At 41.0% G+C, this 15,564-nt stretch overlaps 1 protein-coding gene across 3 annotated transcripts in view; it reads right to left on the bottom strand.

The window, feature by feature from the left end:
• Positions 1 to 12,628: 12,628 nt before the first annotated feature.
• The window catches only part of lepr (leptin receptor), a 70,164-nt gene continuing 67,228 nt past the window's right edge, over positions 12,629 to 15,564 (bottom strand). For all 3 annotated transcript variants that reach the window (XM_041791042.1, XM_041791041.1, XM_041791043.1), the window contains exon 21: positions 12,629 to 14,653. In XM_041791042.1, coding sequence (XP_041646976.1) covers positions 13,733 to 14,653 — 921 coding nt within the window. In that variant the 3' untranslated portion in view covers positions 12,629 to 13,732. The remainder of the gene's footprint in view (positions 14,654 to 15,564) is intronic.

The following is a 15,564-nucleotide window of genomic DNA, read 5'->3' as shown; positions in this document are numbered from 1 at the left end:
TGAGGCCGTTTTGTGTTCACATGAGCAGAGCAGATTTCACTTGTGTCAGATCACTCTGATAGACAAGATAAGGCTAAATAAAATAACTGACAAACAGGGGGATCAAGATGAGATATAACGCTGGCGTTTCAACCTGGGGTTACATCATGTCCACTTTGTTTGAAGTCTGGATGGAGTATTGATCATGTAATCCTCAGCCACAATGTGAAACCTCTTCCCGGCTACACTCTTATCCCATCTAATCAATCGATGCTACTTTGAGGTCCTGTTATTGTCGGATCAAACAGGACTGTGTGCAGTGTAGAGGAGGCCAAGGGAATAGTTCAGAGTTTTCTGAGCTGTGCTTGCTTCAGTATTTAACCATTTTAGTCTTATTTGAAGAAACGCAAAGATTTTTGGCTTAATTTTTTTTTAAATGTATGCACTGTATGTTTCTTTTGATAAAATCTGCAATTGATTTCTTGTTGTTGATTTTCTAAGCGTATCATCCCGCCTCTCTTCTCTGATTTTCTGTAACATCCAAACCTGCACTATCAAAATAAAAGCCAAGTTGTGTGACAATTAATTAAAAAAAAAAACTATAGTAAATTAGGAATCATGCCTTGAAGTCCAGCTACACATTGAAACACCTCTCTAACGGTATGACAAGAGACTCCTTGGCTTATGACAAGGTAAACTAAGCACCGTCCTGCCACTGTGACCACTGAGCTGAGAAATACAAACCCAAAGTGGGTTTGTCTTTCCTCTAATATTAGAAACTCTACAAGATATTTTCCGAGTTTTTTTCATATTCATATTAACATGTACCTTTGGCCTTCAAAATTATCATTATATTTTTGTTCTTATTTAGATCATTTTATAGTGTCCTGCACTTCTCATTGAACCCAGTGCTGACAGATGTGTAAGGGCAGTGCTTACAGGTCCTACACTCTGACATGCACAGGTGTCTTTTGGATCTGATAACTTCTGAGTGTAACTTTATACAAGGATTTGCAGGGACTGAGACTCTTGATGTGCAAGCAAATGTCTTGAAAAGAGGGGATGTTTACATGAAAATCTACTTTTTCAGAGGTGTAGCTTCTTTCGAAGAAGCATATGGCTGAAATAACTATCTGACTTGAGCACACCTGCAGGACTGCATGTTGTCGAGGGGGTAGAAAATCATGACTACAGTGATTTTACTGTAACATCATCGTGTAGGTCTCTGGAGAGCAGTGATAAAGCTTTCCAGTAATGCATTAGAGGAGAGCAACACACCATAAAGAGATGATGTACTGTACTGCTGACACAGCTCAGGGAAATGTCTCTCACACATGCTTAGCCATGTGCACATGCTCTGTTGTGCACACAAAACACAAATGGAAAGACAAATATGTCCACAGATATATGGATTAATATCTCCACTTAGCTGTCCCCCTCTCTGTCCTTTGTTATACTCTCAGTGCTTACTCAAATGAACTGTAAAATACCAAAGTAATTGTCTAAAACTGTACACGTTCAAAGAGAAAATAGGCTATCAACCCCTTGGCTTAAAATCTACTTTAGTAGCTCACAGATCAAAGGAATATTTCCGGAGAGGGGGATTCAGAAAGTAGTGAACAAGTGCACAGGAGCCTGGGGTGTTGCCTTGCCACATGCCTGTTGTGGACCTCAAACCAATTAGGCCTTAATTGAGTGTCGGAGTGAAAGGGGGCCATTCGGCTGAGCCTCTTTCACCCTGTTAGCCAGAGACAAGCATGCTTTGTGACACACGTACAGACTGATCCAGAGGCATTTCATCCATCCGACCCACTTAGGACAAGGCCGCCCCAGGTCTTTTTGAAAGCCTCATGTGCATCTCACGTTTATCTACCACAAACAAGAGAACAAAGGGGTTTCTCCATGCAAATTATTGGGTTAATGGTTTTTGGTTGAATGTCAGTTTGTGCCCTATAAATAAGTGGGGTAATGGTCGTTTTCCCTCCTGCACACAAGGAGAATAATGGGTCACAATCGACCAGATGGGCTCTTTGTTGTCAAATTTCAATACTAACAACACGGTAGTTTGTTTGTTACTATTGAATTTGGCTGAACCAGTTGCTGTGTCTCCAAACTACAAGAATTAACAATGGAGGAAGGTTGTGTGAGCACGTCAAATATTCTTTGTATCTATTAGTTAATTGAAATGTACCCCAGGCGGTCATGTTGGCTATTTTTTGAGTTTTTTCTACACATTTTGCTGGAAATGGAGTGGAAACTAGGGTTGTCATGGTACTACAATTATGGTATAATCATACGATGTGATTTCAGTAAAAATCAAACAATACAAGTACATGTTTTAATGACATGGTAACAAAAGAAGTCTCCAAGTTGTGACTTCAGCTGTGTGCCTTGCGCACAGACACACCTCTCTCTCCCCGTGACTTTCTGGTGTGGTGAGGTAAAATAACTCGAAGCACGGATGAGTTTTCTTGAAGGTGCAACATTATGTCACACGGTACTGCCCCGTGTTGACCTCAGTGATTTTTGCCGGTGGTCCGTGCAGCTGCTTTGACATGCGTGGTGTTGTTTGGGAGGGGGCGGGGTCAGTGTTTGTGAAGTGAGGCACAAAATGTGCCACGCTTTAGTGATCCCCCGGAACATATTCCCCAGATAAACGTTCCTCTTTCTAAAAAAACACAGCATTTCAGTCAAATTCATTCAATTGCCGCGATGTCCGCGTTAAATAGTAGATTCCGTTTTTATTGACCAATTCCGCGATTCTGTTAATGGGGTAATAATGGGGCCCTAATTACAGACCAAACAACATTTCTGTAAAACAGAGGAAAATGTCAGAGGGACTGAATTTTGCATAGACCTGTTTTAGAAGCAGTAACACAAATGGTGGCTTGCTTTAGCTTTGTTAGCTTTAGCTAAAGCTAACATAACTACACTAGCTACGCAATTAATATTACTACATAAGCCAGTGGAGCTAAGTTAGCTTTGGCAATGTGAGTTTTAGCAAATGTAGCTAAAGCTTATGTAGCTATGTAGATAATGTACCTACTAGCTTACATGCTGGTTTGTGAGCATAGCTTTAGCAACATAGCTATGAAGCTCTGTTATCTCTAGCAAGTTAACTTTTGCAAATGTAGCTAAAGCTCACTTAGCTATGCAGATAATGTAGATGCATAGCTTGTGTAGCTGTTTTTTTTTAGCTTTGCTTTGGCTCTGTTAGCTACTCAGCTCTGTTATCTACGTAGCCCTGTTATCTAACAGCTCCAGTATCTATGTAGCTCTGTTATCTACGTAGCTCTGTTATCTACATAGCTCACACAGCTATGGAGCTACACAAGCTCTCTTTGTGGTGGTGTTAGCCTGTCAGCTCAAGAGTTGTGCATGCACAGAATTTCATTTTGTCTTATTGCTCTGGTTTGCCCATCCTGAATGTGACAGAATGATCCTCCAATCACCTTCCAAAAATTTTTGGAAAAGTCCTTCCCTTCCCAAACACGTTCTGTGGTAGCGTTCCCACATGAATGTGAAACATATCCATGCAATGGATATATGAAACTCTCCGTCTGGCGTGTCAGGTTAGCTCTGTCTATAGCACTGTGGATACCTTGTTCAAGATAGTAGGCGGAGCTACTCCTCTCCTCTGTCTAGCATTACAACAGGCATCCCAGATAACTGCGGTCAGCCATGTACTAGGTTTTAAGCTAGTCTTGCTTCCTCATAGGTTCGATGGGGGGGCATTTTATCAACAAATAAGAATAAGCTATAAAAAATAATAATCTTAACTTGCAATCACAAAAAGTCAAAGTTGATTTAAAAAAATCTAAAAAACAATTCTAAGCTCTGCTTTTGCTTGTTTTTGTTACAATTTTTTGTTTCATATTTAGGCATTAGTTCTTGTTGGCTGCACTCATTTCAGTAAGCAGTGTTTCTACTTGGAATTAATCCATAATAACTGCTTAACTGCAACATAGCAGAAAAATAAGTCTGCCAAACAAAAAGATTTACACTCAGCTCAACCTCTCTGGCGAACAAAATGCACTCACCACTATGTCACCTCGTTCTGTGGTGGAAAGAAACTTAGAAATGTACTTCAATAAACTCTCTCTAACACTCCATTGTATTCAGGAGGAAGATATTTTTCAAGTTTTGGATTTAGTGTGTAAATCCACTTCCTATTATAGAACAAGTTGATTAAACAACCAAAGGATTGAGGTTTAAAGAACTGGGCAGCTCATAAAATATGTTATAGTTATTGATGCACCAGTGTATCAGTTTTTCTACAGTACAAGCCAGTTTTGGTCCTGTTGACAAACATCAACCCATCGGTAAATAATACAACATGGACTGATGTCAGTAGTCTGTGTTTACTTGTGCTGTGTCAAAAAAAGATGGCACGCTTTTACTGGAAAAGAAACTGTATATATAGAGAAGAGAGGTTTTAGGTTCAAAAGGGGAAATTTTCTGCTGGTAAGTTTGAGTGCTTCTGGTTGCTTGTTTCTACACATCAGCCCTGTGACTGACTAGTCCACCTCCTGCCCAATGATACCCACCAACCCACGCAGAACAAGTGGGATGGATGGATGCTAGATGGGTGGATGGATGGATGCTAGATAGATGGATGGATGGATGGATGGATGGATGCTAGATAGATGGATGGGTGGATGGATGGATGGATGGATGCTAGATAGATTGATGGATGGATGGATGGATGATGGGTGGATGGATGGATGGATGGATGGATGGATGGATGGATGGATTGATGAATGGATGGATGGGTGGATGTGTGGATGGATGGATGGATGCTAGATAGATGGATGGATGGATGGATGGATGGACTCGATGGATGGATGGATGGATGGATGGATGGACTCGATGGAAGGATGGATGGATGGATGATGGATGGATGGATGGATGGATGGATGGATGGATGGATGGACTCGATGGAAGGATGGATGGATGTTAGGTAGGTGGATGGATGGATTGACAAATGAATGGAATGTATGTATGAATCGGAAGGCTAGAATGGAAGGATGATGGATGTATGATAGAAGAAAGGAATGGGTGGATGAAAGGAAAGGAAGTATGGATGGATTGCTGGATGGATGGATCGATGGAAAGAATAGATGAGTGGATGGATCAATAAATGAATGGATGGAAAGGAATTTACAGATGGAGCAGAAGGATGGAATTTATGGATCTGTGGAAGGACAGGATGGAAAAAATGAAAGGAATTGATGGATGGAATGAAGGAATGGATGGACAGATGGCTGAATGGATGGGTGGATGGATGGACAAATGAAAGGTTTGGATGGATGAATTAATGAAATTGAGGCTGGATGGATTAATGAATGGATGGATGATGGAAGGAATGTAAGGATTAATGGTTTGTCTTTATCATAAAAAACTGTACAAACTGAAAAAACAATTGTCAAACTGTAACACAAATGAATGATATCTTTTCTTTTTTTAATGTCCTCTTCTTTGCTCTAAAACTTTAAAACTTCTAATGATTCATAGAGAAACCACAGAAATATTGCACTAAAATAAAATATTGCTTGTTTTCTGATAAGATGTGACAAGCATCAAACAGCTCATATATTTACAATCCGTTCTTAGAACAACGTGCATGTCTTTCCAAATCCTCTCAGAGGCCTCAAGCACAGATCGGGCCCCATGTGGGGGTCTCAGGGTCAGCCCAGCTTCTGTCTACACACTTACTAAACCTCAACCACTCTCTGCCTCTGTTTTCTCTGCACTGTTAAACCTGCTGCTGCAGATACGTTTACCTCATCTGTTTTCCTCCTCTCTTTCTTTTCCATTCTGTTCTTCCTCTCTCTCTTTTTGTCTCGCCTTCTCATAACATCAGTTTCCCCAAGCTGCAGTTGAGCTAAGATTACAGATTACAAGCAGAGAGAGAGGCTTTACATTCCCTGAAAACCCAAATCTGTCCAGCTTGTGCTGTGATGCCTGGAGGCCAAGCCAAGTTTTTTTTCTTTCTTTTTCTTACTGAATTTACCAAAAGACGGAGCACAGCCAACCCAGTGTGCCATGTAGCTCCAAACCAACAAAGGCAGACTTCCCTTGTTTTAATGGAGTTTTGTGGTAAAGTTGTTTCATTCTGACCTTTACCCCAGATGTTAAGGCCTTCAAAGCTAAACAGCAGTAGCTAAAGCCCCTCATGATTGCTACACAAATTAATACTGGGCGATCAATGGAGGATTTACAATGTCAAGCTGCTAAATCTCTCTCCTGATTCCCATTAACACCGTAACAGTGATGTCAAAACACAGGCACAGACACACGCTGGACTTTAAGGTCAATCTGTCTGCTCATTGATGGATGAATTTGATTTAAATGTAGTTATGTCACATTAAAACATGCACAGTAACAGCAGATAAAATGCTTATGTAGCTACAGTCCAGAGGTTGCATTTTATTTAATATTTTTCATCTTTGACAGGATTTTTCAATTGCATGAGTCAACATACAAATCTGATATTCTAATGGCACTTGTAAAGTGTGGAATGCAGCCAAAAACAGCATTGTTTACAATGTTTGCATGCCTGTGTGGATCAGACTGCTTACAGGACAGACCAGTCAGAGAAGCCACATTAGCCTGGAACAGCTCACCTTCCCAACACATTCGGATAGTTGTGCAGTAAATTGGGAAAACAATATCTAACAATGGACCACTTTGCACAGCTTTAGGATAAACTTTGTGTGAGTTTTACTTCACATTTTTTAATTGTCAGCTGGGCTCAGTCAAAACCACAGCAGGCAACTTAAGTCTAAATGAGGATCAGTTTAACTCTAACCCAACAGACATGGTCTGTACGAGAGATTTAGTTCATCTGGTTAAGAGAGGGGATGCATGCAAAAAGCTGGCTAAACTGTTAACTTTGAATCCCTTTGTTATCTGCACCAGAAGTCGGTTAAACGAATTATTGAAAGGCCCACGATCCCAGTCAAACACTCCGTATAAACCATAACGCAGCTGCCTGCCGCCACCAGTTACCACCGCCTTGCAGCCACAATGCTCTTTCATTGAATGTAAACAACCGCTTACTGCTACGGCATTAATAGCATCTTGTATGCGTAACAGATGTTCAAAAAAACAAAATTATACTGCATAAAAATATTGTCTTTTTATTTTTGGGGGGTATTTAATATGTTTTGTTGGTGTATTGAGGGTTAATTTCACCAAAATCTTCTGTTTTATCCATGTATTTTAAGTCCTTATTTTGAGGTACTGTATTAGTGGCATTACGATGCCCCCTGCTGGCAGTAAGGGGGTATATTGCATCACTTCCGCCCTCTCGTCAGTCTGCTCAGAGCTCGACTGTGAGAGGTATGTATCCACTGTAGCTTGTTCATAAAGTGCAAATATAAAAGTTCTCAGTTTGAGCTAACTGTTCAAAACAGTTTGGTTGTTATAAATATCTGTACAGGAGATGGAATGAGTGACTTTTCTTGTGTATCTAGCCTGTAAATCAAAGTTAGAGAGAGCTAGCTTAACACATGTTTGCTATGTACGCTTGTGTGTGCATGTTGGATGTTGCCGCCACTACATCTTCTATGAGACACGTTTTGAGCATTTCTTTTTCTCATGTTAGGCGTGTTGTGGAGATAAAACCCATGCTGACAGCATTTTGCTCTCTCTTGTGAGCTGGAGTGGGCAGTACTGTCCCAGCAACATATGAACAGCGCACTTTAGCACTGACTGGCGATATTCAGCACGGAAATGTGGACGTTAACCTGCAAGGAGGTCTCAAAGGTCTGTGATGCTAGCACTGCTAATGTTAGTCACATTCTGCAAACCAGTAACCTGAAATGCCAGATGGATTTGTTTCACACATCTGGGAAAGCTTCAATAGGAAACGTTTGAGAAAAGGCAGAGGCTTTGAGAAAAACTCGGAGTATAATTGGGTGAACGTTCTGTCTGTCACATCTCTTCAGGCCAATCAGAGCAACAAAACACATAATGTAGCCGCCATCAAGCTGCGCTTGAGCAGTTACTGAGGAATAACGCGAAACATGGCGACTATAGACATGTAAGTACTCGACTTTTGTTGTTTTTGAAAAGAAAACAACTCACTGCTGTTCTTTGTTTTTCTTTTAACGAAGAAATGTCGTCAAGTTCTGATAAAACTGGCGCTTAAGCAGCATCCACGCTAATCTCTTCCTCCATAACTGCACCAGATCTTGCAGCTGCTTGTTTACGTCACGACTCTGCTGCGCCTGAAAGTACAGCCCCTCGTCGCCGATTTGTCCTGTCACTTTCTAACTGGGCCCAGATGGGAGCTTTGCAAGATGGATTCGCCAGTGAAAAACAAGGAAAGGAGCGTATCCGTCTGCTTTGCAAGGTTAGCAAACCAGGGTTGTATCATTACACTTTGACGCTCAGTTTAGACGAGTCATCTAAAGGCAATAATATTTTGCATTTAATCAGATGGGAAATTATATGACCAGAAGCATCTTGAGGTTAGAGACTGATCTAATGCTAGCCACCAACGGTTAACCATGCCATGCTGATGGATCTTAGATTCCATGTCCGTCATCAGGCAGATAATTCTTTCAAAGCTGCAATTTGAAACGATTGTTCCCAGTCTGGTAAACAACCAGATCAGTCAGTGTCATTTCAGGAGCACAAGGACGTGGTTTAGTTATACTGCAAGCCTGTATACAAAAGCAAACAGTGAAAAATTGCATGACTGAAGCTTGGAATGGGCAGTAATACCGTCCTACCATATCCATGGGTATTTAAAAGTAGTTGCTTTAATTACAGTTGCTGTGTAATAAGCACATCACAGCTTCTGTTAATGATGTCGGGCCAATTTCACAAATAACAAGTGTCTGGTTTCTGGTATCTGAGCATGTAGGCGAAAGTCAGAGTCTTTTGGACCCTAGTCCTTCCGACCTTTCTACACTCTTGTGAGGCCTGGATGTTGACTGAAGGTCAGAGGCACCACCTGGACTCCTTTGTGACGACTTCTCTTCAGCACATTTTTGGGTATCATTGGCAAGACTGTGTGTCTTGCGCTGATGTGCTCAAGAGAGCAAGGATGGGAGGGGTCAGCTGCTTGATGCAGGAATGACAACTGCACTTTTAAGGCACCTGGTGTGCTTTCCCAGGCCTGATACAGCTCACCGCATACTGGGTGTTCAGGATCTGATGGGCTGGTCAAAATGCCAAGGGCGTCCACATGTGGATTGGGCCTGGTGCAAGCCTGAAAAATGACCAACAGGAGGCCAGAGCAGTGCAGGTTGAAGCGTTTTGCAAATGGACTAGATAAAATGCCTGCAGAGGTGAGCACTCTGCTTGCTGTGCTTGTGCATGCACACTGGCAAGTGCTTGTAAAAGATGTTTTTTAAACACCTGGCAGTAATATTGTATACCCTGGAAAAATCTGTGGAAGATTTGACAGTCTTACAAAAGGATACTGCCCAGTCCCAGATGAAGCTGAAGCAGCAGTTCTACCAGAAATTGACAACATTTCTTCATTACAGAAGTGCAAAGAACTGCACTGAAAGCTTTTCTAGACAGAAAAGTTGTTTTTGCTCTTCTACTGACCATCTTCACTGTATGGGTGTGACCCATCAAAATGATCAGGTGCCCCCAACTGTTGTTTTCAACTTGTGTCCCACCTAAAATAATACATATCCATCCCTTTGTACAACAAAAATGCAACAAAAATATAGGTAACCAAGGGATGAGTATGCAGATATCAAAAGATATGAATGTAAGATGGTAAATGAAAAACGGGCAAAAACATCAACACTGCCAGCCTGTTTCACAGCAGCTGGGGACTCAAATTTTTTACCCTTTACCCCTCAGTCAGAGCAGAGCTGTGTATCAGCATTTCCTTTTCTGTCCTCTCTTCCTACTCTGTTGTTTTCTCCTTTTTCCACCTCCCACCTCCTCCTTCCACGAGCCAGAGGTGATTCAATCGCTTCCAGATGACAACAGCATCCCGCTCAGAGATAAATCAGCCAGGATGGGTTGGTTTGTTTTTGAAGAATGCTGTAATGCCAGACAGATATTTCCTGGGATACAAGGAAGCTTTCAAGGGAAATGTTTGAGCTGCCTTATTCGATGGATAGATCCTTGTAGAGCTGAGGAACAGAAGATGGGCCAAAGGGGGAAGTCAATAAAAAATAAGTGCAGATTTATGGATATTTGTTGAATGATATATTTCCCTCAATATAAAGTTCATATGACTAATTAGGAAATTGATTGTTTAGAAAAAAAATACATTTGTTGATGTTTAGCAGTTTTAGAAATGCTTATGTTGGTGCTAGGAACATCCACACAGCTCAGATATCCTTATGAGAAAACTGCAGTTAATATGCATAATCTTATTTTTCAGCTGTCAATCAGTCTTTCCCTGCTAATGAACAAAAGCTCAATGTTAAGCTTGAGATTACAACATTTCACAGATTCTTGATAGGTGTATGCTAGGTCACTGGAAAAGTGTTTTCTAAAGGCACAGAAAATCTCCTATTATGGTCTAGAAATATTATAATCAGGAATATGAAGTTTTCCATCCCAAGGTTTTGCCCTGAATAGAGTTTAAAATCATTGCGTCTCACTGTAAAATTCACTAACCTCTTACTTTTCCAAATGAAGCTCACTTTGCCCTTGGTGATGCTAATTTGTCACAGCTGAGAGATCAGCAGAGCACCAAAGAACTCTCACATGTGCAGTGTTTCCCCTGCAGGCTACTTATCTCACGACCCCGCGTGTTAAGCTGCTGCTGCTGCTGTTCAGACCAGGAAGCAGGTACGGAGGTCTGCTGCCAAGGGGCTTCTGGGGGAATCTGGGTCACTCGACTAGACACAACATCCTCAATGGAAGCTTGGTTTGATCTTTTTGATCATGAGTAGGATGTAATTTTGTCTGAGACTTAATCTGAAACACTTGTGTTGAATGGTTTTCAGGTTGAGATTCTTTAAGTCATGACCACTTCACAGGAGATTAACCTCAGCATAGTTCAGGGAATATAATCCAGAGCTGAAACCATAAACAGGACTTATTCCCCACTCTGTGGTGTTTCCATCTCTCTTACCATTACAGCTTGGCATCAGGGTGCTGTGCTGTCAGCCAGCAGCTCTCTGCACCATCATGACCTTCTATGGAGAATATGAGACTCAGTCAGAGGGCCTGTAAGGATACAGCATTGACAAAACTCGAAAAATGGCACTTTTCTGTCTCCCTGTGGCAGAGAAATGTAAACACATCTGTATGATGCACTGATTTTTCTGGCTTTAACAAATCTCAACTTCACATCTCATACATGACTTCTTCCTGTGAGCAGATGCACCTTTAAAAGTGTTTTTTCTTTTTTGAAGCAGCTTCTTTTCATCTGATCAGACACCGTGGCAATTTTGATCTGCATGAGGAAAGAAAAATCTTCAAACCATGTTCTCTGTTCACAGCATCATTACATATAAGAGCACAGTGGTGGCAGCATCATGCTGTGGGGATGCTTCTCAGCAGCTGGCCCTGGAAGGCTTGTAAAGGTAGAGGATAAAATGAATGCAGCAAAATAAAAATTCAATCTACAACTACAGTTTAGGAGAAGATTTATTTTCCAGCAAGACAATGATACAAAGCATAAAGCGAAAGCTACACAGAAATAGTTTGAAGACAACAAGGTGAATATCCTTGAGTGGCCCAGGCCTAAATACAGTAGAGAACTTGCGGCTGGACTTGAAATGGCTGTTCACATGGAATTAGTTATTCTTCACTTATATGCCTGTCAACCCCACAGTCCATTCATTCAACACATTAACCCTTATCCTGCTTTCTCAACTTGACATCCTGTCTATAAAAATCAACAACTGTTCTTAAAAACTGTCCAAAGCACATTTGTTTAAAATTAAAACACCTTTAATCCTCTTTAATTTTATACAATTTCTACTTTCTGTCTTGAGTAGTTTTTTAAGGGAAAATTCAGTTTGTATCTTCTGACTGAATTAGATTTATTGCCCATGCAAGCTCTGTACAAGTGTACATTAATGAGATTATAAAAAAGACTCTTTGTTTTGCCATCTGCCTTTATAACTCTTCATAGCAAGAAAAAATGTTAACTTTAAAATTGAAAGGATTTGTGAATAAAAAGCAGTTATTGAAGTTAATCAGCCAGCTTAATTATGTGTGAGAAGTTATAAAAAAGGTGTTTAGGGACCTCTAGTGGTCTCTTAGATAACGCTGAAGTTTCAACAGCACAAAACCCATTATGTGTCACTTTGACAACCATTCTGTTATGGCCAAAAATCACAGATATGACATACATTTGTTTCTCTTTTATTTTAATATTATAATATATGTATTTTGGAAGGACAAAGCATGTAATCAAAGTAGATATGAATCTTGGAGGTTGGCATCATTCTAATGTAGTAGCCCTTCATAACCACAAGATGGCAGAAAAGTAACACTCATTGATCAGGGCAGGGAACTGCACATAAAAGTTTTTATGCTTTCATCAGTGCATTTAGCCTTGCTTTAGCTTCTTGCAGCAGGGATTTTATATATTGTTTTTATTTATCATCATGGTTAAACCAAATCATTAAAAATACATATAATCATATCCTACTGAAGTTATGTTTTTCCCCAATCTACTTAAAGTATTGTTACTTTAAACACAAAACAGTTTCACAATAAACACTTTATTTTCAACATGAAAAATAGACAATAGATTTTAATATACAATATTTTATGTCGACAGTTTTTCAGTATTTTCATAACTTTAAACTTCTGTCTTTCCCTGTTTTCAAATATACATTCTTTTGTCTTTTATTGACACTAGACAGCAGGTATTTATGTACATTTCACAACATAGAGAAAATAGATATCACATTTCTCACAGACTGTAACAGAGTCTTAAACACATTACAGCACAAAGTACAAAATTACTTTTTTTTTTTGGATTGGTGGGCAAGTCAGTCAGTGCAGATGTTATGCAAGCTTCCCACAAATGCATTAAAGTCTGTCAAAAAACATCACCTGCAATTACTCCCAGATTGGGTCTGTTTTCATCATTAACTGGTTTAGTCACAGAAACATCTTTAATGTGACATCCAAGTGTTTGCCTTCACTTCACAGTCTAATGTGCTTTGAGAAAGCTGCTAATTATGAGCTCCTTTCTCTCTGTGCGCTTATTTATTCTCTTTCATGTGCTGAAGTTATGCTGCTGAGGCTACTGAGAACGTTTTTTTCTATGATATGATGTCAGCATGATTGAGTGTAGAAACAAGGAGCATTCCTACATCTTCTTTTATGCTTCTAAGGCATGATCACTGTTATTATGCTGCATGTATGAGATGTTTGAGGTAATAAGTATACCTCCTCTGTTGCTTTTTTTCAGATGACCAACACTTTCCTTATACAGTCTGCCTGCTGACTCAGAGCAGTCACTACACATTATGTCACCCTCCTAACCTCTGTTTAAAATGTATGAGTGCAATGTTCTGCGGCAGGTGATTCAGCATCAGAGATGCAGATAGGCGGAGTAGCACAGTACAATCTGGGCTTGAAAGCCCCCTAAAGAAATAAATAAATGCCTCTGAATGAGGCTTGTGCCCTCCTCATGTCATTTTTCTGCAGAACACAATAGCAGCCTTGATGAACGTCACTTCTCAACCACACTAGTCGAGGTATTTTTACATCTTGCAGCTCCAGCCTCAATATGTCTAAATGGACACATGCAAAACGGCATTGCTGAATCATGACACAAAGCTTTCTAAGGTGCACATTTTCACTTGAAAGCAGTCTGTGTGACAATCTCAGCTGGGGCTGTGCTGCTGGTGCCGTCTTGTTGCCTCGTGCTCGAAGCAGTTCTGAACTGAGGCAGGTACAGCAGAGAGAAGTCACACGCTGGCGATGACAGCGGTTCACTCAAGTTGCTTGAGTCCTCTGTGCCAAGCAAAGGGTGTGACTCAAGCAAAGAGTCCTCTCGGCTTAAAACAACACTTTTAAGCAGCTCAATTTTCGCCCCTTCTCTCTGCTCCTCGTCGTCCTCACTGTCCTCATCCTCTGCTGGATAGTCCATTCCTAAATAATACAAGTCCTTCTCCTCTCTCACCGTGTCTTCATCCTCCTGCTCGGATGTTTCAGAAAGCTCCTCCACGGAGTTGTAGGAGCAGGAGCGCCGTGGGTCATCCAGCTCCCACAGGGCACCGTGGAATGATCCAGAAATGTCTGAGTTGTTGGCTGAGAAGTTGCCCTCATCGCTGGAGCTGCTGCCACTACTGTCCTTACAGTTTAGATGATCCTGCCTGGGATCTGAGAGCAGCACGGTGGCGTATACGACAGAGGACTGGGCAGAGCTGTCAGTGCTACCTGGGGGATGGTCTGTTAGCTGTATCTGATCTGTTTGTGGATTTGAACTTGATAAATCATCAATACTGACAACGAAAGCAGGAGTATTTTCTAAAACTAAGTCACTCTTTGTGGTGTGAGCTTGGTTGACTTCTGAGTGAAACCTCGTAGGAGAGGAAGCGTACGGCGTAATGGAGTCAGCAGTGAGGGACACTCGAGGAGCTTGGACTAAAGTTGTCAGACCTGAGATATCAACTTTGTCCAGTATGACAACTTTGGAAATGTTCTCTGATGGCAGGAGCAGCGGCCAGGCCGTGAGGCACTCTGGAGGCCTGAACAGGTGGTTGAAGGAGTCAACCTAGAAAGACAAGCAGTCATATATTACAAAGGGTTTGGAATAAATCCCTGATGGATTAAAAACATAAGAACAGCAGGAGACTTATATCTAAAATATAACTAAGCATTGTCATCCAAGCTGTGACCTCTGTCTGTATCTGTATATACAGTGAGGACACAGTTAGCTAAAAGAGCAGTGCAACGTCGGGTAACCCTTACCCCTGTTTGGGTGAAAACAAGCCCCTAGAATGAATGGTGGTAGATTATAAAACAGTGGTAGCAACATGATTAAAAGCTGTTTTGTTGTTTTGTGCCCTCATCAATGAAAAAGTCAGGATTCAAAGGCATGTTTTTTATTCCCATATGACCAAGAAGTGTAAAAGAAGAATTATGTGGCTGCTGGCTGAAACTAGCGAGGAGTAAAGAGGTCAAATGTGGGACCAGTGCTTTGTTCTGACTTTCAGACAGCGATTGTCCCGTGACAGCAGGAGCTGTAGTCTGACCGTCTGTTATCAGCTTCTTCATACATTCACAAATTTGTTCATCATGTTTCCATCAGAGAACAGTCTAGACCTGCCCTCTTTGTAAAGTTTCTTGAGATAACTTTATTTTGAATCATAATAGGCCTGTGCTCAAAAAAACGGATGCAGCAATATACAGTCACATGCACATCGCTGCGTATTGATACAGATTTTACACAACTGATATGGCCTTAAATGATGTGACGGCAGTTTCAGCATGTACATCCCCATGTGGTGCAGTTAACAAACAAGCCAGCAGAGACTGCATGATGCAGACTCATTCCTCACACCCCAGTGTTTTAGGGGTAGTACTCACACTGGGTAACATGGATCATAGCTTATCTACTGCAAGCAAGACTAGAAGCTAGGGTACTGAATTATTTCGAGTTTCTTCGAAGACCCAAAAGTCAGG

The sequence above is a fragment of the Cheilinus undulatus genome, linkage group 7 (genome assembly GCF_018320785.1).
Source record: "Cheilinus undulatus linkage group 7, ASM1832078v1, whole genome shotgun sequence".
Classification (NCBI taxonomy): Eukaryota; Metazoa; Chordata; class Actinopteri; order Labriformes; family Labridae; genus Cheilinus; species Cheilinus undulatus.
This window is presented reverse-complemented; position numbering and strand designations above follow the sequence as displayed.